The 23,602-nt window shown below is 45.3% G+C and overlaps 1 protein-coding gene across 2 annotated transcripts in view; it reads left to right on the plus strand.

The window, feature by feature from the left end:
- FGF10 (fibroblast growth factor 10) overlaps window positions 1-20,685 on the plus strand; it is a 606,480-nt gene extending 585,795 nt beyond the window's left edge. The window contains exon 4 of one of the 2 annotated variants that reach the window (XR_011201280.1): window positions 19,695-20,677. Coding sequence is in view for 1 of the 2 variants with exons in the window: in XM_069221558.1 (XP_069077659.1) it covers window positions 19,695-19,704 (10 nt within the window). In the remaining variant the exon portion in view is untranslated. Of the gene's footprint in view, window positions 1-19,694 lie in introns of both variants that reach the window. The other variant, XM_069221558.1, reaches the window with a different exon arrangement.
- The last annotated feature ends 2,917 nt before the right edge of the window (window positions 20,686-23,602 follow it).

Below are 23,602 nucleotides of genomic sequence, written 5' to 3' on the forward strand. Positions count from 1 at the left end.
AAGGAAATCCATGAACTGAACTATTGAAACTACAAGCTGAGCAAAGTACAAAGAAGAGAAAGAGACTGTTGAAAGTAACTAGAAAATATTTTAATACCCTGATTTGACAAGATAACCTGATTTGACAAGCTGCTAAACTGATTTTTGACAACTTTACCAATTTTGAAAAAGGGTTCTGGAAGTAAGACTGAGAGATGTAAATAATTGCTGAAAGAAGATTGAAGATTTTGTTTTTGATTTTTGCTGCATAGTTATTATTTGTCTCTTCCACTTTCTGATTCTTTACAGACCATGAGTAACCCTAGCCAGCAGGGTAGGGAAAATAGGTGCGGTAAATACATGAAAATTGGTTTGGCGATTGTGTGTGTGGTATTGTGCCTGATATTGATTGTGGGAATGACTGTTCTTGACAAGAGTAAAGCCAAGCATACTACAGCTTTAGAAACAACTACCGCAATAGCAGAAATAGAGAAGTTCAGGTTAGAAGAGAAGTATCTGCACGTAGACAATGCAAAAAGAGAACTTTCCTCTAATGTTTTCTATTGCTTATTGAGTGAGTATGTTGAGACAATGGATGCGAGAAATTGTTATGTCTGCATCAGTCGAAGAAGGAGTTACCTATCATAGTTTTCCCCTCACCTGTAGGATAAGTTGAAGTCTCTTACTAACAAGATTCTATAACCAGGAGTATATCCAGTATTTCTATCCCAATTTTGATTTTGTGTTTTCATTTGTCCGCATAATTAAGTGCCTGAGTAGAGGAGCTAAGCAGAACAATATAGAATTAGCAAGAGGATTCTTTGAGCCTACATAAATTTTTGGCACAGCATATGCATGTAGAAATAACCTGACATGCTTACTTACACCATTAGAAAAGAGCTTCTTAGATCAGACAGATGACAGGAGGAAGGCATTAAAGGAGAAGTTAGAAAAGGGCTTAAAGAAAAGAACTTTTAGAAATGATTATGCATTTAGTGAAATAGAAACACAAGGGAGGTTCGGTTTAGATGTGCAACATGTATGGAAGCCTTGTGTATATAGGCCCAAATCTAGTATTGACACTTTATTTGTGGGAACGAGTAAATGTAAACATGTGTTTTTGTTTCAGAGTAAATGGACATTTATGGTGAATGGACAGGATCCAGCGATTCTTGGTATATATTACATCTGTCGGACAAATACTTATTACCGTCTTCCAAGAGGATTGTATGGCACATTTTACTTGGGGATAGTTTTCCCAAAGTTATTCCAACTTGAGGACTTGAAAAGATTACTGTAAATTATTGAGTTACATCACATTAAACAAAAGAGAGAGTCTCCTTCTGGTATAGTGGGAGATATTTGGAGCAATGATACCACCAGTAGGAGTTGTTCTGAAATCTATAAAGATTTGATAGTTGTCTACTATTGTGGATAACATGCTGACAATTTTTTCCAGAGCCATGATCCTATTGGATACAGAAATGGCTGCGGTAAGATATATGACTCTTCAGAACCGCCTTTCGTTAGACATTCTTTTAGAAAAGGATGACAGAGTTTGCAAAATGCTTAATTTGAAGCATTGCTGCTCATGCATTCCCGATAATAGCAAAGAAATTAGTAGCTTACTTAGTAATCTGACTAATGAAAGTACTGATTTGAAAGAATTTAAAGAACCAGGTGTTTGAGAGAAAGTTGGCAAATGATTTGTTTCAGTGGGAAATTGGCTCAGTAACATTGGGAAAGGAATAATATTGAAAATAATACAATAAATTTTGATTATTGTGATTTGCATAATTGGAGCATGGGAAATATGCAAATTGTGTTGCATGATTAAATTTAAAAAAATGAAAATGATCAAAAGACGGAAGAAATGAAAGGGAGAATCTGTTCAGGGAAAATTCAAGGAGGAAACAAAGAATTAAAAATGTTTACTGAAGGAGAACATTTGTGTGGGAACATGTAGATGTGATGACATATTTAGTCATCAGAAGAGGGATTGTTAATGCCGAAATTTACTGATGAATATTCATGTAATCTCGGTGTTGAATCTGCACAGAAAATGAGTTAACGTAGAGAAATAATACACACTTGAAAATGTGCTTGCTTGAGTGACCACCAATAATTACAAGGTATACCTATTACCAGCTTAATAATGTAAAATGTCAAACTTATGTTTGGATTAATGAAGTAGTGTTAGACTTGGCATCCTTGGCGTGGTCTCTCCTAACATTTTTCCTCTGTTTCCCAGGTTGTTGATGTGTGCTGGACTCTGTTTTTGCTGTTTATGTTACTCTGGGCACGATACCACTGGTATCCAGTGCTAAAGTGCAAGTGTTCATATACAAAATGTGTATGTAATTGGTTTATCCATGATGGGAATATTTGATTTACTGGTAAGACCCTAGTACAGTGCACTAGAGGTGCACAGGGCCTGTAACCCAAATGCTACTAGTGGGCCTGCAGCACTGGTTGTGCCACCCACAATAGTAGCTCTGTAAACATGGCTCAGACCTGCCACTGCAGTGTCTGTGTGTGCAGTTTTAAACTGCTAATTCAACTTGGCAAGTGTACCCACTTGCCAGTTCTAAACCTTCCCTTTTCCTACATGTAAGACACCCCTAAGTAGGCCCTAGGTTGCCCCATGGTCAGGGTGCAGTGTATGTTTAAGGTAGGACATATACTAATGTGTTTTATATGTCCTAACAGTGAAATACTGCCGAATTCGTTTTTCACTGTTGCAAGGCCTATCCCTCTCATAGGTTAACATGGGGGCTGCCTTTAAATATGATTAAAGTGTAGATTCCATTTGGGAGCGGATAGACATTTGGAGTTTGGGGTCTCTGAGCTCTGAATTTAAAAATACAGATTTTAGTAAAGTTGATTTTAAGATTATGTGTTTGACAATGCCTCTTTTAGAAAGTGAGCATTTTCTTGCTTAAACCATTCTGTGACTCTGCGGGGCATATTTATACTCCGTTTGTGCCGAATTAGCGTCGTTTTTTTCGACGCAAATTCGGCGCAAAACTAACGCCATATTTATACTTTGGCGTTAGACGCGTCTAGCGCCAAAGTATGAGGAAAGAGCGTCATTTTTTTGCGTGAACGCCTTCCTTGCGTTAATGAGATGCAAGGTAGGCGTTCCCGTCTAAAAAAATTACTGCAACGCAAATGCGTCGTATTTATACTCCCGGGCAAAAATGACGCCCGGGAGTGGGCGGGGCAAAAAACCCCGCATTTGCGCCGGATTTTAGCGCCTGGGTCAGGGCAGGCGTTAAGGGACCTGTGGGCTCAAAATGAGCCCACAGCTGCCCTCCCATGCCCCCAGGGACCCCCCCTGCCACTCTTGCCCACCCCAGGAGGACACCCAAGGATGGAGGGACCCACCCCAGGGACATTCAGGTAAGTTCAGGTAAGTATAATTTTTTTTTTTTTTATACTTTTTTTTGGCATAGGGGGGCCTGATTTGTGCCCCCCTACATGCCTCAATGCCCAATGACCATGCCCAGGGGACATAAGTCCCCTGGGCATGGCCATTGGGCAAGGGGGCATGACTCCTGTCTTTACTAAGACAGGAGTCATGTAAATGGCGTCTGGGCGTCGTTAAAAATGCCGCAAATCGGGTGGAGGCGATTTTTTGCGTCAACCTGACTTGCACCATTTTTAAGACGCCCTAGCGCCATTTTTCCCAACGCCGGCGCTGCCTGGTGTACGTGGTTTTTTTCCACGCACACCAGGCAGCGCCGGTCTGCTTGCGCCGGCTAACGCCATTCAATAAATACGGCGCCCGCATGGCGCTTCAGAATGGCGTTAGCCGGCGCAAAACTTTTTGACGCTAAACTGCGTTAGCGCAGTTTAGCGTCAAAAAGTATAAATACGGGCCTGCCTGTTTGTGGATTCCCTGTCTGGGTCAGTTTGACAGTTGGGCTGTTTGTACCTCTCTCCAGACAGTGACACAAAGGGAGCTGGGGTGTAGCCTGCCTATCCTGATAAGCCATCTGTGCTAGAAGGGAGGGGAAGAGTGGTCACTCACACCTGAAAGGGCTGTGCCTGCCCTCACACAATGCAGTCTCCAACCCCCTGGTGTGTGTCTGGGGCCCGGCCTGGGCAAGGCAGGATTTCACAAACAAGAGAGAATTTCCTTTGAAGTAGCCCTACTTCAAAGGCCAAAATGGGTATGCGAAGGGCACCCAAATCCACAGACTTTAGATCACTTCTGGACATCAAGAGGAACCTCTGTCTGGAGACGAGCTGAGGAGAAGTGCTGCCCTGCCTGTGACTGTGCTTTGAGGAGCTGTCCTGCAGTTGCTTCTTCTGCCTGGTGAGAGGGGACAAAGACTGAACTTTGTTGTGCATGCCTGCTTGTGCAGAAATCTCCAAGGGTTTGTCCTGAGCTTGCCTCCTGTTGTTGAAGTCTCAGGGCCATCAAAGACTTCCCCTGCCAGCCCCTGACTCCCTGCTGAGACTCATGCCCTGCAAAGTGGTGCCCTATCCAGTTCCTGGGGCTTTGGCAGGTGAAGCTGGAAGACCAAGCCTAAAAATCAACGCACAGACTGCCGTGCATTGAAATTTCCGACTCAACATCCGAGAGCGGCTGAAGACACAACGCGCCGCCGGCTCTGCGGCTGAAATCGATGCAGCTCTTGCAGCACGGCTGGGAGATCGACTCCCACTATCACTGTGCGGCAGGATTTTTGACGCAAACCTTGCTGGGCGCGGAAACACAACACAATGCCTGCCCGGACCTGAGTGCTGCCCGGAACGACGCATCGCTCCCCTGCGGGGAGGAAAAATGATGTACACCAGCATGACTGGAGAAGGAGAAATGACGCACGATCTCGCTTGTGTGTGAGAAATTGATGCACTACTTACCTTTTTCGATGCACACTCACCCATGCATGTTATTTTGATGCTACCTAGGTACTTTTCAATGCTAACAGTGTTTTATCTGTTTACAAAAGGATTTAAGACTCTTTTTGCTTTTAATTAATAACTTGACTTGGTATGGGGGATTTTTGTCATTTTGGTCTTGTTTTGTTTAGATAAATATTTTCTAAACCTGTGCTGTGTCATTTTGTAGTGTTTTCATTAAGTTACTGTGTGTGTTGATTCAAATACCTTACACCTAGCAATCTGAAGTTAAGCCTGCCTGCTCGTGCCAAGCTACCAAGGGAGTGAGCGGGGGTTAGCTGAGTATGATTCTCCTTTACCCCGACTAGAGTGAGGGCCCTTGCTCACCCCATTTCTAACAAGTAGTATGTCATATTAATGGTTTTATATTATGTACTTGCTTTATTACTCATATGCCTTAATTTAGCGAGGTCCTGGGCCTAGTTGCACAGCCTCATGTCAAGCTGCATTGTTTAGACGATCTATAAAATGGCTGCCTAGAGAATTAAATTGTGATTTTCTATTGTTTTGGCCAAATGTTAGTAACTAGAATTCTTTCCCATGAGAATTGCTTGCTAGAATATGCTGTACTAGCTAAGGATACATTTTATAACTTAGTGTGTGTATAGACTACCTTCCCAGGAGCAGACATTGGATGCATTCACTGGAGTATAAGCTGATACAAATTTGTTACCTGAGGAGCCCAACGACGGGAACAGGAGAAGAGGAGCTGATCATCCACATTTGAACAGTGGTCTAGCAAATTCTTAGATTTGGGGTTCTACTTTCATTGGACTAAACGTAAATGTGCGATCCTTTTACCAATAGCAACGTGGGAGGTAGTTTTAGGGAATCTAACTTAGCAAAACTGCACCGAGAGGAGCCAGGCCATTTTTCGATTATTCTTTCCGAACTGCATGAAGAGACTTTACTTTCCTGAACTTTAATGCTGAATTTCGATGCCTTGCTGACAGAACAGATGTCCAATTGATGAAGACTGTCCCAATTTGCTGAACCTTACTAAGGCAAGATATAATACAATGTTACTGATTGTTATGCATATTTGCTTTTGTCCATAGGTACCAACCGCTAATTTTGATACAGCCACAGTTAGATGTTTTCTAAATTTGTGTTGACTAAAATTGTTTTGCCATGAAGCCCAAACATGCCATTCTAATCTAAGTGTTAGCTAGGATGCTCACTGATGATGCTTGCTTCATGTGATAACAGTTGATGTATTTTCTTTGCTGAACCTAAATGTTTGCCATTTCTCTTGCTCAGTTATTCTTGCTATTGATCTGTACTGTAACCTTAGAATGTGTAGTGGTCCATGCCTTGATTAAATTGCGATTCTTTAGAAGGCTTGGGCAGCCTATATTGTTTCTGCATGCTTTTCATTTGATTTTGAGACTGACTTACATGATATTAGCATTGTTAATATAGGGAAAATACACATTCTAAATTGCATATAAAGGTGTGGTTGTTCATGACTGAAAGGTCATGGTGTGTGGAAATTACTGTCTCCTATGATTATTGTTACTGTAGATTTTCATTGCTATTGATTTGTGTTGGCACAGAGTCTCATGGTGGCAACTACTCTAAGCGCAGTCAAAAGATCCATCGATCTCCTAACGCGTCTGCTTATAAATTAATGTAAATTGGCCTAATAAGGCCAGAAGCCCTAACACCCTGTGACGAGTGAGCAAAGCGAGTGAGTCATATTGTTATAAGAGGGGCTCGGAAGGGTTCCCCCCTTGAGAATTGTTTTTTTTTAAAGTGGGCAAATGGTGTATTTTTAAGCACATTTGAGAAGGCAAGAAAGTTAATAAAGCAATTGTGAAAGTGTAGTTATGATAACATCAATAAATGTTTAAACCCTGTATTGAGATTACCTCTGGAGCTAACCCTCACTGAAACTGAATTTACATGCTTTGGGATTCAACTTACCCTGTCTCCACTATGCTAATTTCATAACAATTCAGTCCCTGTTTATGTCTACTCTTTCAGATCAGTGCTTGTTTTCCTTTGAAAGAGCCTCTTCCATCATAGAAAGTGGATTTCTCTGGAGGATATGGGATGCAAAATACAGCTCTTTGGTGCATACATCATGACACACTGTGCGATCCTTATTGCAGCTCACAGTGGGATAAAATGGTTGGTGCCTTTGCACACTTACAGAGAAAGCGTTTGACTCTAAACCCCTCTCCTATATCCTCTGCCCCTAAGCAGCAAGCAGATCCAACCGACACAAAGATCACATGGCACTGGAAATAATGATGAGTATATCCAGCTATGCAGCGCAGCTGAGTGCAGTTGATAAATTACAGGGGATTGTATTGACATTGAGAGGCTGACGGTGGGCTGAGGGGACCCATATGTAGGAGGCTGGACTGGCTTGTAGTGAGTACCAAGGGGTACTTGCACCTTGCACCAGGCCCAGTTATCCCTTATTAGTGTATAGGGTGTCTAGCAGCTTAGGCTGATAGATAATGGTAGCTTAGCAGAGCAGATTAGGCTGAACTAGGAGACGTGTGAAGCTATTACAGTACCACTTAGTGTCATATGCACAATATCATAAGAAAACACAATACACAGTTATACTAAAAATAAAGGTACTTTATTTTTATGACAATATGCCAAAGTATCTTAGAGTGTACCCTCAGTGAGAGGATAGGAAATATACACAAGATATATATACACAATAGCAAAAATATGCAGTATAGTCTTAGAAAACAGTGCAAACAATGTATAGTTACAATAGGATGCAATGGAGAAACATAGGGATAGGGGCAACACAAACCATATACTCCAAAAGTGGAATGCGAACCACGAATGGACCCCAAACCTATGTGACCTTGTAGAGGGTCGCTGGGACTATTAGAAAATAGTGAGAGTTAGAAAAATAACCCTCCCCAAGACCCTGAAAAGTGAGTGCAAAGTGCACTAAAGTTCCCCTAAGGACAAAGAAGTCGTGTTAGAGGAATAATGCAGGAAAGACACAAACCAGCAATGCAACAACTGTGGATTTCCAATCTAGGGTACCTGTGGAACAAGGGGACCAAGTCCAAAAGTCACAAGCAAGTCGGAGATGGGCAGATGCCCAGGAAATGCCAGCTGCAGGTGCAAAGAAGCTTCTACTGGACAGAAGAAGCTGAGGTTTCTGCAGGAACGAAAAGGGCTAGAGACTTCCCCTTTGGTGGACGGATCCGACTCGCCGTAGAGAGTCGTGCAAAAGTGTTTTCCCGCCAAAAGAACACCAACAAGCCTTGCTAGCTGCAAATCGTGCGTTTGGCGTTTTTGGACGCTGCTGGGGCCCAGGAGGGACCAGGAGGTCGCAAATTGGACCTGAAGAGAGAGGGGACGTCGAGCAAGACAAAGAGCCCTCACTGAAGCAGGTAGCACCCGGAAAAGTGCCAGAAACAGGCACTACGAGGATGCGTGAAACGGTGCTCGCCGAAGTTGCACAAAGGAGTCCCACGTCGCCGGAGACCAACTTAGAAAGTCGTGCAATGCAGGTTAGAGTGCCGTGGACCCAGGCTTGGCTGTGCATAAAGGATTTCCGCCGGAAGTGCACAGGGGCCGGAGTAGCTGCAAAGTCGCGGTTCCCAGCAATGCAGCCCAGCGTGGTGAGGCAAGGACTTACCTCCACCAAACTTGGGCTGAAGAGTCACTGGACTGTGGGGGTCACTTGGACAGAGTTGCTGGATTCGAGGGACCTCGCTCGTTGTGCTGAGAGGAGACCCAAGGGACCGGTGAAGCAGCTTTTTGGTGCCTGCAGTTGCAGGGGGAAGATTCCGTCGACCCACGGGAGATTTCTTCTGAGCTTCTGGTGCAGAGAGGAGGCAGGCTACCCCCACAGCATGCACAAGCAGGAAAACAGTCGAGAAGGCGGCAGGATCAGCGTTACAGAGTTGCAGTAGTCGTCTTTGCTACTATGTTGCAGGTTTGCAGGCTTCCAGCGCGGTCAGCAGTCGATTCCTTATCAGAAGGTGAAGAGGGAGATGCAGAGGAACTCGGATGAGCTCTTGCATTCGTTATCTAAAGTTTCCCCAGAGACAGAGACCCTAAATAGCCAGAAAAGAGGGTTTGGCTACCTAGGAGAGAGGATAGGCTAGCAACACCTGAAGGAGCCTATCACAAGGACTCCCTGATGTCACCTGGTGGCACTGGCCACTCAGAGCTGTCCAGTGTGCCAGCAGCACCTCTGTTTCCAAGATGGCAGAGGTCTGGAGCACACTGGATGAGCTCTGGACACCTCCCAGGGGAGGTGCAGGTCAGGGGAGTGGTCACTCCCCTTTCCTTTGTCCAGTTTCGCGCCAGAGCAGGGCTAAGGGGTCCCCTGAACCGGTGTAGACTGGCTTATGCAGAATTGGGCACATCTGTGCCCAACAAAGCATTTCCAGAGGCTGGGGGAGGCTACTCCTCCCCTGCCTTCACACCATTTTCCAAAGGGAGAGGGTGTAACACCCTCTCTCAGAGGAAGTCCTTTGTTCTGCCATCCTGGGCCAGGCCTGGCTGGACCCCAGGAGGGCAGATGCCTGTCTGAGGGGTTGGCAGCAGCAGCAGCTGCAGTGAAACCCCAGGAAGGGCAGTTTGGCAGTACCAGGGTCTGTGCTACAGACCACTGGGATCATGGGATTGTGCCAACTATGCTAGGATGGCATAGAGGGGGCAATTCCATGATCATAGACATGTTACATGGCCATATTCGGAGTTACCATTGTGAAGCTTCATATAGGTAGTGACCTATATGTAGTGCACGCGTGTAATGGTGTCCCCGCACTCACAAAGTTCAGGGAATTGGCTCTGAACAATGTGGGGGCACCTTGGCTAGTGCCAGGGTGCCCTCACACTAAGTAACTTTGCACCTAACCTTTACCAGGTAAAGGTTAGACATATAGGTGACTTATAAGTTACTTAAGTGCAGTGTAAAATGGCTGTGAAATAACGTGGACGTTATTTCACTCAGGCTGCAGTGGCAGGCCTGTGTAAGAATTGTCAGAGCTCCCTATGGGTGGCAAAAGAAATGCTGCAGCCCATAGGGATCTCCTGGAACCCCAATACCCTGGGTACCTCAGTACCATATACTAGGGAATTATAAGGGTGTTCCAGTAAGCCAATGTAAATTGGTAAAAATGGTCACTAGCCTGTTAGTGACAATTTGGAAGTAATGAGAGAGCATAACCACTGAGGTTCTGGTTAGCAGAGCCTTAGTGAGACAGTTAGGCACCACACAGGGAACATATACATGCACACCTATGAGCACTGGGGCCCTGTGTGGCAGGGTCCCAGTGACACATACATATAGGCCACAAACCTATGAGCACTGGAGTCCTGACCAGCAGGATCCCAGTGACACATAACAACCATACTGAAAACATAGTGTTTTCACTATGAGCACTGGGGCCTGGCTATCAGGATCCCAGTGAGACAGTGAAAACAGTGACAAACACCCTGACATACACTCACAAACAGGCCAAAAGTGGGGGTAACAAGGCTAGAAAGAGGCTACTTTCTCACACAACCCCCCCCCCCAAACGAAGGACAATAAGGCTAACCTTGGCCAGTTGAGACTTTATTGTCTAAGTGGTGATAAGTAGAGAGTAGCTCTGCAATAGACTGGTTACTCCCTTTATCATCCACTATATGGTTACTTCCCTGTGGGGATGTAAACCACCCTGTTTGAAGTTTTTTAGCTAGGCAACAATGTGAAGATGTATTTTCAGAGTTTCTATCAGTAAGTTTTAGTTTAGAGCAGTGGGAATTGTCCACTGAACCTATTTGTAGTGATGGAAATGCCAGACAGGGATGCTGTCTCAGTAAAGCCATAGCTGGGCAAAAACTTTGTCCATATGGCTGGAAGAGAGAACAGGGATGCTGTTTCTCTTGGGTTGGAGCAGGGCAGGGATGCTGTCCTATCAGCTCCACACTAGGGCAGGGATGCTGTCCTAAGTGTTGTGAGGCAGTGCAGGGTTTCTGCACTAAAGTTTCTCTGGGAGGGTTGGAGGGATGCTCCATGTTAACTAAAATGGTGCTCTTTTTCTCACCAATGTTAGTTATCCCACAGAGAGGTACTTCCACCTCAGGGAGTACAGTTTTGCCAACTGATGATTCCCTTGGAACAGGTGCCACCCCAGGAGAGGTTTCTCCCACCACAGGAATGGTATCCTGAATGGTAGGGTGGTTAGGGGATACTGTGATACCCTTTTTACCTGTTGATGGAGAGGGATCCTGAGTTTTCAGGCCTTCTCTCCTTTGCTTTTTCATTTCAGTAGAAATGAGAGGGAACAATTCCTCTGGGATGCCCAGCATGGCTGCATGGGCATAAAACTCTACATCAGCCCAACCTGAGGCCTCTAGGTCATTACCTAAGAGACAGTCTACAGGTAAGCTAGGTGATACCACCACCTGCTTAGGGTCAGTAACTCCACCCCAACTAAACTGAATTATAGCTAAGGGAAGAAACTTAGTGGAGTTATGGACATCAATAATCTTATACTGTTGTCCAATGATGTGTTGTTCAGGAGCCACAAGGTTTTCAGTCACCAAAGTGAAACTGGCACCTGTGTCCCTGTAGGCCAAGGCCTCAACACCATTTATTGAAACTGTCTGCCTGTACTTATCCATTGTAAGGGGACAAGCAGCCAGTGTGGCAAGGCCAATGCCACTAGGTGTGACAGAAACTGTCTTGGGACTGATTACATCAGTTTCCACTATGGACCCATAAGTGAACCCAACTACACCCTTTGCTTGACTGTTGCCAGCAGTCCCACCACTAGTACCACTACTGCTAGGGGCACTAGAGCTTGATGTATTAGTGGTGGTAGGCTCAGGGGGTTTACCTGGACAGGACTTATCCCCTGGCCTATGGCCTCTGTTTTTACACACAAAGCACCAAGGCTTTTTAATGTGTGCAGGTTGGGAAGAAGAGGAAGAATTTGTTTTATCCCCACCCTCTGAACAGTGTTTAAGATTTGAAGTGGGATCTTTGGTTTTACCCTTATCCCCATGCTTATCTTGAGATTTTTCACCATCTTTCTTCTTATTGCCATCTTTGTCACCCCCTGTATGAACTTTTCTGTTCACCCTTGTTCTGACCCATTTGTCTGCCGTCTTTCCCAATTCTTGGGGAGAGGTCAGATCAGAGTCTACCAGGTACTGGTGCAACAAATCAGACACACAATTATTAAGTATATGCTCTCTCAGGATTGTGTTATACAGGCTTTCATAATCAGTAACTTTACTGCCATGTAACCACCCCTCCAAGGCCTTCACTGAATGGTCAATGAAATCAACCCAGTCTTGTGAAGACTCCTTTTTGGTCTCTCTGAACTTTATCCTGTATTGTTCAGTGGTTAAGCCATAACCATCCAGGAGTGCATTCTTAAGAACTGTAAAATTATTGGCATCACTTTCTTTCACAGTAAGGAGCCTATCCCTACCTTTTCCACTAAATGATAGCCATAGGATAGCAGCCCACTGCCTTTGAGGGACATCCTGTACAACACAGGCCCTCTCAAGTGCAGCAAACCACTTGTTAATGTCATCCCCCTCCTTATAAGGGGGAACTATCTTGTGCAGATTCCTGGAATCATGCTCTTTTGCAGGATGACTATGGGGAATACTGCTGCTGCCACCATGGGTATCTAAACCCAACTTCTGTCTTTCCTTGTCTAATTCAAAAGACTGTCTATCCAAATCCAGCTGTTGCTTTTTAAGCTTCAGTCTGGTTTGTTCCACCCTCAACTTATTGAGTTCCCTCTCTAACATTCTGTCATCAGGGTTGGTGGGAGGGACATTTCTAGAAACAGAGCTATGATGGGAATGAACAGAAGGAGACCTGTCCCTTACAGAAGCCACCCTAACAGCTTGGTTTACAGAAACATTACTACCAGTATGGTGAGAATAAATGCTTTTGCTATGATGTGAGTCAACACTATTTATTTGGTGTGGCTCATCATGATTACCATCTATGCTAGATTGTCTAGTAATGGGCAGGCTAGGAAGTTTCTTTCCTGAATCTTTTCCTGGGGGAGTCCCTGAATCAGATTGGGAACTATTAGGTACTTTTTCAACAGATGGGGCACCTATGGCCTTATCCTGTTCTCTAAGCATGTTAAGTAACAGTTCCAAGGAAGGATTCTTCCCTACACTCAAACCTCTCTCTATACAGAGACTCCTTGCTCTTTTCCAGCTAAGGTTGTCATATGCAAGTTTGGACAGATCAACACTTTGGCCTGTGCCAGACATTTTTTAGAGAGAGTTAAAGTGATAGAAAAAGATAAAAAAGTTTTCAGAACTTTTTGGAAAGACAGAAAAAACTTTTTAAACTTTTAAGAACTTTTTGAAAGTTTAGGAGTACTTTTCAGCACTTAGAAAAGAGTGAAAAGAGGAAATGCAAAACTTTTTGGCTATGTGTATATACACTGACCTTGTTTTGTATCTTTTTCTCTTATGAAAAGTACAATGACAAGAGTGGTAAGTAGTCTCAAGCACTTATCCCACCACTGCACAACCAATGTAGGAGGCTGGACTGGCTTGTAGTGAGTACCAAGGGGTACTTGCACCTTGCACCAGGCCCAGTTATCCCTTATTAGTGTATAGGGTGTCTAGCAGCTTAGGCTGATAGATAATGGTAGCTTAGCAGAGCAGCTTAGGCTGAACTAGGAGACGTGTGAAGCTACTACAGTACCACTTAGTGTCATATGCACAATATCATAAGAAAACACAATACACAGTTATACTAAAAATAAAGGTACTTTATTTTTATGACAATATGCCAAAGTATCTTAGAGTGTACCCTCAGTGAGAGGATAGGAAATATACACAAGATATATATACACAATAGCAAAAATATGCAGTATAGTCTTAGAAAACAGTACAAACAATGTATAGTTACAATAGGATGCAATGGGGAAACATAGGGATAGGGGCAACACAAACCATATACTCCAAAAGTGGAATGCGAACCACGAATGGACCCCAAACCTATGTGACCTTGTAGAGGGTCGCTGGGACTATTAGAAAATAGTGAGAGTTAGAAAAATAACCCTCCCCAAGACCCTGAAAAGTGAGTGCAAAGTGCACTAAAGTTCCCCTAAGGACAAAGAAGTCTTGTTAGAGGAATAATGCAGGAAAGACACAAACCAGCAATGCAACAACTGTGGATTTCCAATCTAGGGTACCTGTGGAACAAGGGGACCAAGTCCAAAAGTCACAAGCAAGTCGGAGATGGGCAGATGCCCAGGAAATGCCAGCTGCGGGTGCAAAGAAGCTTCTACTGGACAGAAGAAGCTGAGGTTTCTGCAGGAACAAAAAGGGCTAGAGACTTCCCCTTTGGTGGACGGATCCCTCTCGCCGTGGAGAGTCGTGCAGAAGTGTTTTTCCGCCGAAAGAACGCCAACAAGCCTTGCTAGCTGCAAATCGTGCGTTTGGTGTTTTTGGACGCTGCTGGGGCCCAGAAGGGACCAGGAGGTCGCAAATTGGACCTGATGAGAGAGGGGACGTCGAGCAAGACAAAGAGCCCTCACTAAAGCAGGTAGCACCCGAAGAAGTGCCAGAAACAGGCACTACGAGGATGCGTGAAACGGTGCTCGCCGAAGTTGCACAAAGGAGTCCCACGTCGCCGGAGACCAACTTAGAAAGTCGTGCAATACAGGTTAGAGTGCCGTGGACCCAGGCTTGGCTGTGCACAAAGGATTTCTGCTGGAAGTGCACAGGGGCCGGAGTAGCTGCAAAGTCGCGGTTCCCAGCAATGCAGCCCAGCGAGGTGAGGCAAGGACTTACCTCCACCAAACTTGGGCTGAAGAGTCACTGGACTATGGGGGTCACTTGGACAGAGTCGCTGGATTCGAGGGACCTCGCTCGTCGTGCTGAGAGGAGACCCAAGGGACCGGTGATGCAGCTTTTTGGTGCCTGCGGTTGCAGGGGGAAGATTCCGTCGACCCACGGGAGATTTCTTCGGAGCTTCTGGTGCAGAGAGGAGGCAGGCTACCCCCACAGCATGCACAAGCAGGAAAACAGTCGAGAAGGCGGCAGGATCAGCGTTACAGAGTTGCAGTAGTCGTCTTTGCTACTATGTTGCAGGTTTGCAGGCTTCCAGCGCGGTCAGCAGTCGATTCCTTATCAGAAGGTGAAGAGGGAGATGCAGAGGAACTCGGATGAGCTCTTGCATTCGTTATCTAAAGTTTCCCCAGAGACAGAGACCCTAAATAGCCAGAAAAGAGGGTTTGGCTACCTAGGAGAGAGGATAGGCTAGCAACACCTGAAGGAGCCTATCACAAGGAGTCTCTGACGTCACCTGGTGGCACTGGCCACTCAGAGCAGTCCAGTGTGCCAGCAGCACCTCTGTTTCCAAGATGGCAGAGGTCTGGAGCACACTGGAGGAGCTCTGGACACCTCCCAGGAGAGGTGCACGTCAGGGGAGTGGTCACTCCCCTTTCCTTTGTCCAGTTTCGCGCCAGAGCAGGGCTAAGGGGTCCCCTGAACCGGTGTAGACTGGCTTATGCAGAATTGGGCACATCTGTGCCCAACAAAGCATTTCCAGAGGCTGGGGGAGGCTACTCCTCCCCTGCCTTCACACCATTTTCCAAAGGGAGAGGGTGTAACACACTCTCTCAGAGGAAGTCCTTTGTTCTGCCATCCTGGGCCAGGCCTGGCTGGACCCCAGGAGGGCAGATGCCTGTCTGAGGGGTTGGCAGCAGCAGCAGCTGCAGTGAAACCCCAGGAAGGGCAGTTTGGCAGTACCAGGGTCTGTGCTACAGACCACTGGGATCATGGGATTGTGCCAACTATGCTAGGATGGCATAGAGGGGGCAATTCCATGATCATAGACATGTTACATGGCCATATTCGGAGTTACCATTGTGAAGCTACATATAGGTAGTGACCTATATGTAGTGCACGCGTGTAATGGTGTCCCCGCACTCACAAAGTTCAGGGAATTGGCTCTGAACAATGTGGGGGCACCTTGGCTAGTGCCAGGGTGCCCTCACACTAAGTAACTTTGCACCTAACCTTTACCAGGTAAAGGTTAGACATATAGGTGACTTATAAGTTACTTAAGTGCAGTGTAAAATGGCTGTGAAATAACGTGGACGTTATTTCACTCAGGCTGCAGTGGCAGGCCTGTGTAAGAATTGTCAGAGCTCCCTATGGGTGGCAAAAGAAATGCTGCAGCCCATAGGGATCTCCTGGAACCTCAATACCCTGGGTACCTCAGTACCATATACTAGGGAATTATAAGGGTGTTCCAGTAAGCCAATGTAAATTGGTAAAAATGGTCACTAGCCTGTTAGTGACAATTTGGAAGTAATGAGAGAGCATAACCACTGAGGTTCTGGTTAGCAGAGCCTTAGTGAGACAGTTAGGCACCACACAGGGAACATATACATGCACACCTATGAGCACTGGGGCCCTGTGTGGCAGGGTCCCAGTGACACATACATATAGGCCACAAACCTATGAGCACTGGGGTCCTGACCAGCAGGATCCCAGTGACACATAACAACCATACTGAAAACATAGTGTTTTCACTATGAGCACTGGGGCCTGGCTATCAGGATCCCAGTGAGACAGTGAAAACAGTGACAAACACCCTGACATACACTCACAAACAGGCCAAAAGTGGGGGTAACAAGGCTAGAAAGAGGCTACTTTCTCACACCATACACATTGAAACGTATGACCTTGGGGTCATACACAGATTCCTTCAGTGGGTACATGCATTAGTTTGTTGAGCCATCAAACACACAGGAAGTAGAAGGAAGCAAAAAGGGTGACTGGAGAAAGGGTGGATCGAGGAAGAAGGGAGTGAATCAGCAGAAATAGAGGGGGCTACCTACAGCAGACGGTTGTGCAGAAAACGGGGAGACAGAAGGGAGAAGAGGTGAAAAAGGCACTGCATTGGAAGGCATCAAGAAGAGGGTTACTTATTAGCCAGAGTGGGAATGACAGAGCACAAGAGAGGTTAGAGGGGGAAATTATTATAGTAACGATTGAAGACGAGGAGAGGCTGCCCTGGCATGAGAGGGGTAGTTTTAACCCCAGTTCAGCCCACACCACCCAAATTGGCCAGTATTCATTTAGTTCATGCATCTTGCACAGCAACGCGCCCCACCTCACGATCGCTTCACACACTTCATTTCTATTAGTTTTGCTCCGGATATTTATGGTGCATAGAGGTACTACATCTTAAAAGCATAACAAAAGCAAACCCTGCAGCTTCTAGGCCCTGTAAGAGATCAGCGCTAGACTTTCAAAAACGGAACAGAGGAGGGGACATTGGTAGAAAGATGTTCGAGACTTAACAGCAATGATAACCGTTTCTGAAAATGTATGCCTTCGCATCCTTCTTTTGTAGTATCATGCAGCTTTTCTTGTGGTGCCTGTAACTCGTCTCTGCACTATCTTGTGTATTTCTCTCCCTATCTCCATCCTGTACCTTTCACCCTGCTGCCCCCTCCCCTCGCACCTCTTCTGTTCCATGTCTCCCTGTCTCTGGTATGCTGTCTCTCAACCATTCTCACACATACGGTACTCTGCACCGTTCCACCATAAGAGACAAGTGCCTTGAAGCAGCTGTCTCTAAGGAGCATGAGGTACATCAATCACCTCCTCCACAACACAAAAGCACATTGAAGCTGCCTGCAGGGGGAACGTGGCGTAAGCCCATGCAGTCATACAAGGCCTCCACATAGAGAGTTAGGGTACGCATCTCCTGGTCCACATCTAGTGGTGGGGGCAGCTTCCTCTTCCACCCACAGAGCTCACTTCACAACACCCATGGTTTCCAGCTGCACTCACCTCACAGTGCCAGCAGTGGGACAGCCCCTGACTCCATGCTCTGCTCCTCTGCTCAGCCTTCTGTCCCGAGGTATGGGGGCCCTCACTCCCCTGGGGACCCTTGGGGGCAGGCTGTATTTTATGTTACACAACCAATGTCAGTCCTTTTTTTAGAGTGCCCAGAATGGCTCTCAGTAAATTTAGGTGTGTAACTTTGCAAACCGTACATTGTATGAGCATAACAATATTGAGGCATTGTGCATACTGACTCACGTCATCACAGCAAAGAACACTCATTGTGATGCGCTGTTGCCTGGTAGACACCTCACATCATTCAGACCCGGTCCCACTCCCATGACTCCAGCAGTGCGAAGATTGGCTGGATCAGGGGCTGCCAATGCTCATTTGGAGCCTTTGGGGCTTTGGCAACAATCCCCTGGGCTCCCACATTGCAGAGCCTGGTGAGGGTTCAAGTGCGCATGTCGGGCTGGTTGAAACAAGGCACCCTTCCAAACAGACATGCGCACTTCTCCACAAGGAGGACTGGGACCAGCCAATCAACAAGCAGGCATGGAGCGGAGGCTCCCTCTCCCTCCCCCATGGAACGTCTTTGCCCAGGTCATGCTGCATACTGTGGCAAAAAAAGATGGAATCAACCGTATTAATTAAAAAAAATTATTATGGCAAACAAACAGAGGGGTGGCGCCCCCACGTCCCTATAAAGTTACCGCTGCTGGAAGTCAGGCACTTACTGCATTGCAGATTCAGTGATGGTTGCAAAAATATTAATCAAAGTTCCCCACAGCCCTAATTCTGAGATTCCATCTGAACGACTTATTATGTTGCTCCTTCGTCCGGCTGAGAAAAGGCAAATCCTGGCAGTTCGAAAAACTTCAATGCTCCAGGCAGGCTCAATCAATTCCCTCCCCTAGTAGCACTTCACTCTTTGCTACTGTAAAAATCTTGGCCTTCTTCTAAGATAATAAAATGTTTTCAACTGGTGCAGAATATGGTTAGGTCGTGTATAAGAGAAGGACCATCTGCAACTGCCCAAAGAATGTTCCTTCACACCTCAACAAACCTTAATACCTTGATATCAAATATTCTTTTCTAGGCCCTTCTTTTCCCAGCACAAAATACTACATAATGGGGACACTGACTAAGGGCCTAATTTAGATCTCGGCAGATGGAATACTCCGTCACACACGTGATTGATATCCCATCTGCCATGTTACGATCGCTATAGGATACAATGGGTTTTAATATGGCAGAGAGGATGTCCATCACATTTGTATTCCCCTCCACCAAGATCTAAATCAGGCCCTAACATAGTAAAACAACAGAAGGCCTATTCACAAACTGCACTTTGTTGTACTACAAATGTACTACAAACGAATTGTGAAATGCTGCCCACAAACCTAAGAGTGGAATTTGCCTGCAGTCTCTCTTATCTTTTTCTATGGGAAGATCTCTGACTCAAGTGCAGGATTTCTGCTAGAATGTATGCATTTTAGTGATAAATTTGAGAGAGACCGGAGGAAGTGGCCAGAAAATAGGGAATGATTACTCTTAAAGGGGAGGAGATTAGGAAGGAGTAAGACAGGGTATAGGCAGTGTGAGTGAGTGGTTTGAGGACATTTAATTTAATGTTAAGAAAAATATGCAAATATAATACTTTTGAAAATTAAAATATGTTAACACTCTATTTTGTAAATAAAAATAATATCAGTTAAAATGTCATTAAATATAAATGAACTTACTTAATTTTGCAATTACTCAGTTAATAATTACTGCATATATTTTGTTTTACTTTATTTGGTTATTTTATTTAAAAATTTCAGTTCTGAAAACATTAAATTATAACTTATGATGTTAACAATAATGACATATTTTTGGTTAATTGTGATGTAGCATTTTTCCCTTTTTCCATATTTAAAATAAATATACACTTTAAAATTACAATGACATTTTATATTAAACTTTTGTTAGTATTGTCAGTGCTATTTTCTAATAGCATCTACTTTTTTCTCTTTTCCCTCTAGCTTACCGTAGGAAGACTCCAGAACTAAAAGGCTGTTCAATGATTGCACCTTGGGGAAATGTTTGTCGTACATGCTTGGAATTTTCTATTAGAACCAAATGCTGGAGATTTACATAAGAAGGAATAATGAAAGGCGTGATTGGTCTCAACTCCACCACTCATCACCAATTGAAACTCGTTTCAACAACAACCACTCACAGCCAGGCGGACCATATAAGAAAGGAACTCACGCACCTAACCTCTCATCCTTTCTTTCGTATGTCTGCAAACGCTGCCAAGGTCCAATCACCTGAATTCCAGATTATCTGCAAGAGTGAAGAGAGTCCATCAATTCACCCAGAGACTCATCCACAACATACAGGAATAATGGGTGCTGGTGATTAATCCTTAAAATAAGGGGGGTTGGGATGAAACATAGAGTGAATGATGTTGTGATCAGTGGATTTCTGCCCACCGCTAAGGCTTCTATTGGACCTGAGTTTTCCTCTGAATTGTCTCTTCTTTTTGTTGTTGCTTTTCACCAAAAAATGCTGTCTTGTTATTATCTTAAGTTTCAGAGATACACTGTAAACAGAAAATGATAAACCAAGCAATTCTTAAACCAACACACTTGAAGTATCACTTAGTCACTTAGATAATTATGGTCCTTGAAAACTTGCCAGTTGGGAGATGTGGGACGGGGCGAGATTAGGGCCCTCATTACGACTTTAGTGGTCTTTTGAAAAGACCGCCGAAGCCGCGGGCACCAACATACCGCCAGTGCTGGCAGCATGTTGGGCACCACATTATGACATTTCCGCTGGGCCAGCGGACAGAAACAGCATTTCCGCCTGCTGGCCCAGCAGAAAAGTCACCACAACATTGAAGCCTGCTCGTAATGGAGCCGGCAGCAATTTAGAGGTGCATCGGGTGCAGCAGCACCCGTCGCGCACTCCACTGCCCGTAATTCAGGCAGTGGAATGCGCAATGGGGCAGTGCATGGGGGCCCCTGCAGTGCCCATGCCAAGTGCATGGGCACTGTAGGGGCCCCCAGGGGTCCTCTGAGTCACCCATACCGCCAGCTGTCGTTTAACGCCATGGACAGGCTGGCAGATGGGGACTCGTAAACAAGCAGCGCTGCACTGGTGGAATACAACCGTCAGGACCACCAGGCTGCAGGCTGGTGGCAGTCTGGCGGTGTCAGCGGTATTACCATTGCGGGACTGCAACGGTCATAATGTGGTGGTAAGTACTGCCAGCCTGTTGGCGGTACTACCACCACATTATCGTCTCCTGCCGGGGTCAAAATGACCCCCTATGTTCTTACTTGATACCACATTAGTGTAGTGTTGAAGTGGCAGCCCTTATATCAGGTGGGGGAACATTGTAGACCTTAATGACTGGTTAAGATGACAATGAGTTCTACTTGGCCCTCTGGGAAGAACTGCAGATGAATCTGCAAAATGTCTCTTTCACTACCTCTTCTCATCTTGCCACCTTGTCCCAGAATGCATTCACAAAGTCTGTAACCTCCTATCCTAATACTGCCTTCTGGGTTCCCTTTTAACCACATATTTTACTACAAGTGCTGTAGTCCTCCTCAATGAAAATTCTCTTCTTCTTTAATAATGGTAGCATCCTTCAATGCAGAAAGTCACAGCGCTGGCTGTAGGACCCAAAAGCTGAAGAAGCAAAAATCAAATCCTATGGGAATGGGTATCATGTCTCTGTCAGGTGTATATCATTATCCTGTTCACTGCCATTCGGAGAGTCTCCTATTCACTGTCATGTGGAAGTCTCTACTCCATGTGCAGACATTACACCCTGTGTGCAGAGGCCTCCTATTCACTGCCATGTATTCTCAACCTCAAACGTGGTTGTTTTGCCAGATGTAAAATACAGCCATAAGTAACGTGAAAGCCAAAAGAGGAAATGTTACTCAAAAGTGTAAAAGTAAAGTACACATGTAAATTACTCATAGGTTTAAGTTCCCTTAATGAATGGCGCCACAGGTTGCCTCCCATGCCAGGGCCTGGTGAAATTGGATTTAATTTCCTATGCCAAAATTACCTAAAATACTCAAATAGTTACACAAGATTACCAGTCATTATGTACAATGCAGGCACTACTTTAAAAAAAAATGAAATATATCTTCTTGTCAATTTTTGGCGTGGGGATACATTGTATACTAAATAAAAGCACACAATTGTGTGTGACATGAATAGCCCTTGTGTTCAGTTTGTTCTTCCTGTGCTCCTACAATATGATGTTTAGCCCAGTGACATCTAAAGTGCCTGATGTGGCATAATGGCATAGTTTCAGACATGTTAGTTAGCAATTCTAACACCAAATTCCAGAAATTACACAATATTACACTGGAAAAAAATACATTTTGCCTAGGCTCTATGACAATATCTTGCAGCAATGAGTATCAAGATATGCTCATAGCCTTCCACATTTGCATCTGTGAATACATATGGGAAGAAACCAAGCAACTGTCATGTCTACAGGCAATAAGCAGCACAAGCATGACTTACCACACCAGTATTTCTCTGTGAATGCATGTATTACGATACCATAACTAAGACACCACAAATGTTTAGTCATGAATTCACACAATACATGTAGGTAGGTATCTTGTCAAGCTAAACCAAATTAGCCTAGCCTTTTTCATATGAGATCATCTAGGCATGCTTTGTCCTAGAAAAAAACATCACCTGCCAAGCCATTGTAATGGAAGACAATACATTAGTTAATGCTATGTATACACACAGCTTAATACACATGAGAGAAGAGGCACAACTGCAATGTTTGGCATGTGATGTAATCTAAAAAGTAAACCCACATCATTAAAAATTATGGGCCTCATTACAACATTGGCGGTAAAAGCCGCGTACCGCCGTGCAGAAGACCGCCAACACACCGCCGCGGAAGACCGCCAAAGCTATTATGACCCACAGCACGGAATCCGCCAAAATTCAGACACCCACACAAGTCCGCCACACCAAAGGTCAGTGATAAACTGGCGAAAACAAAACCTCCACCATCACGGCAACAGAAATATGCCCACACTATCACGACACACGAATCCACGCGGCTGTCTTTCAACCGCGGTATTCCATTGGCGGTACACACCGCCGCGCTCAAAATTCAAACACATTTACAAAACACATCCACATTGGACAATTCGAAATACACACACCTGATACACATACACACACCCAATGCTATATAAAACACACACCCACATCACCCACAAACCCTTACGACAACAAAGCACAAACGAAGGCCAGAGAGAGACACCACCATCAACAATACAAGCATCCACAGGCACACAACACCATCACCCACAGAACTTCCACGCACCTCACCACTACATATCAGCACACTTATCACCCCACACATCATTTACAGCACCCCATGGCACGGCAACCACACCCCAGGTTCTCGGAGGAGGAGCTCTGGGTTATGGTGGAGGAAATCGTCCGGGTAGAGCCACAGCTATTCGGATCACAGGTGCAGAACACCTCAATTGCAAGGAAGATGGAGCTATGGCGTAGAATGGTGGACAGGGTCAACGCAGTGGGACAGCACCCAATAAATCAGGAGGACATCAGGAAGAGGTGGAACGACCTACGGGGGAAGGTGCGTTCCGTGGTCTCAAGACACCACCTGGCGGTTCAGCAGACTGGCGGCGGACCCCCACCTCCTCCCCCACAACTAACAACATAGGAGGAGCAGGTCTTGGCGATTCTGCATCCTGAGGGCCTCGCAGGAGTAGGTGGAGGAATGGACTCTGGTAAGTCAAATCTTAACTATTACATCCCCCACCCTACCTGCATCCCAGCACATACACCCCCCCTCACCCTCACCCCCATCACTCTAACTCCTCACAAATGTCCCAACATCACAAACCACACATCCTAACAC

Source organism: Pleurodeles waltl, chromosome 1_1 (genome assembly GCF_031143425.1).
Source record: "Pleurodeles waltl isolate 20211129_DDA chromosome 1_1, aPleWal1.hap1.20221129, whole genome shotgun sequence".
NCBI lineage: Eukaryota > Metazoa > Chordata > Amphibia > Caudata > Salamandridae > Pleurodeles > Pleurodeles waltl.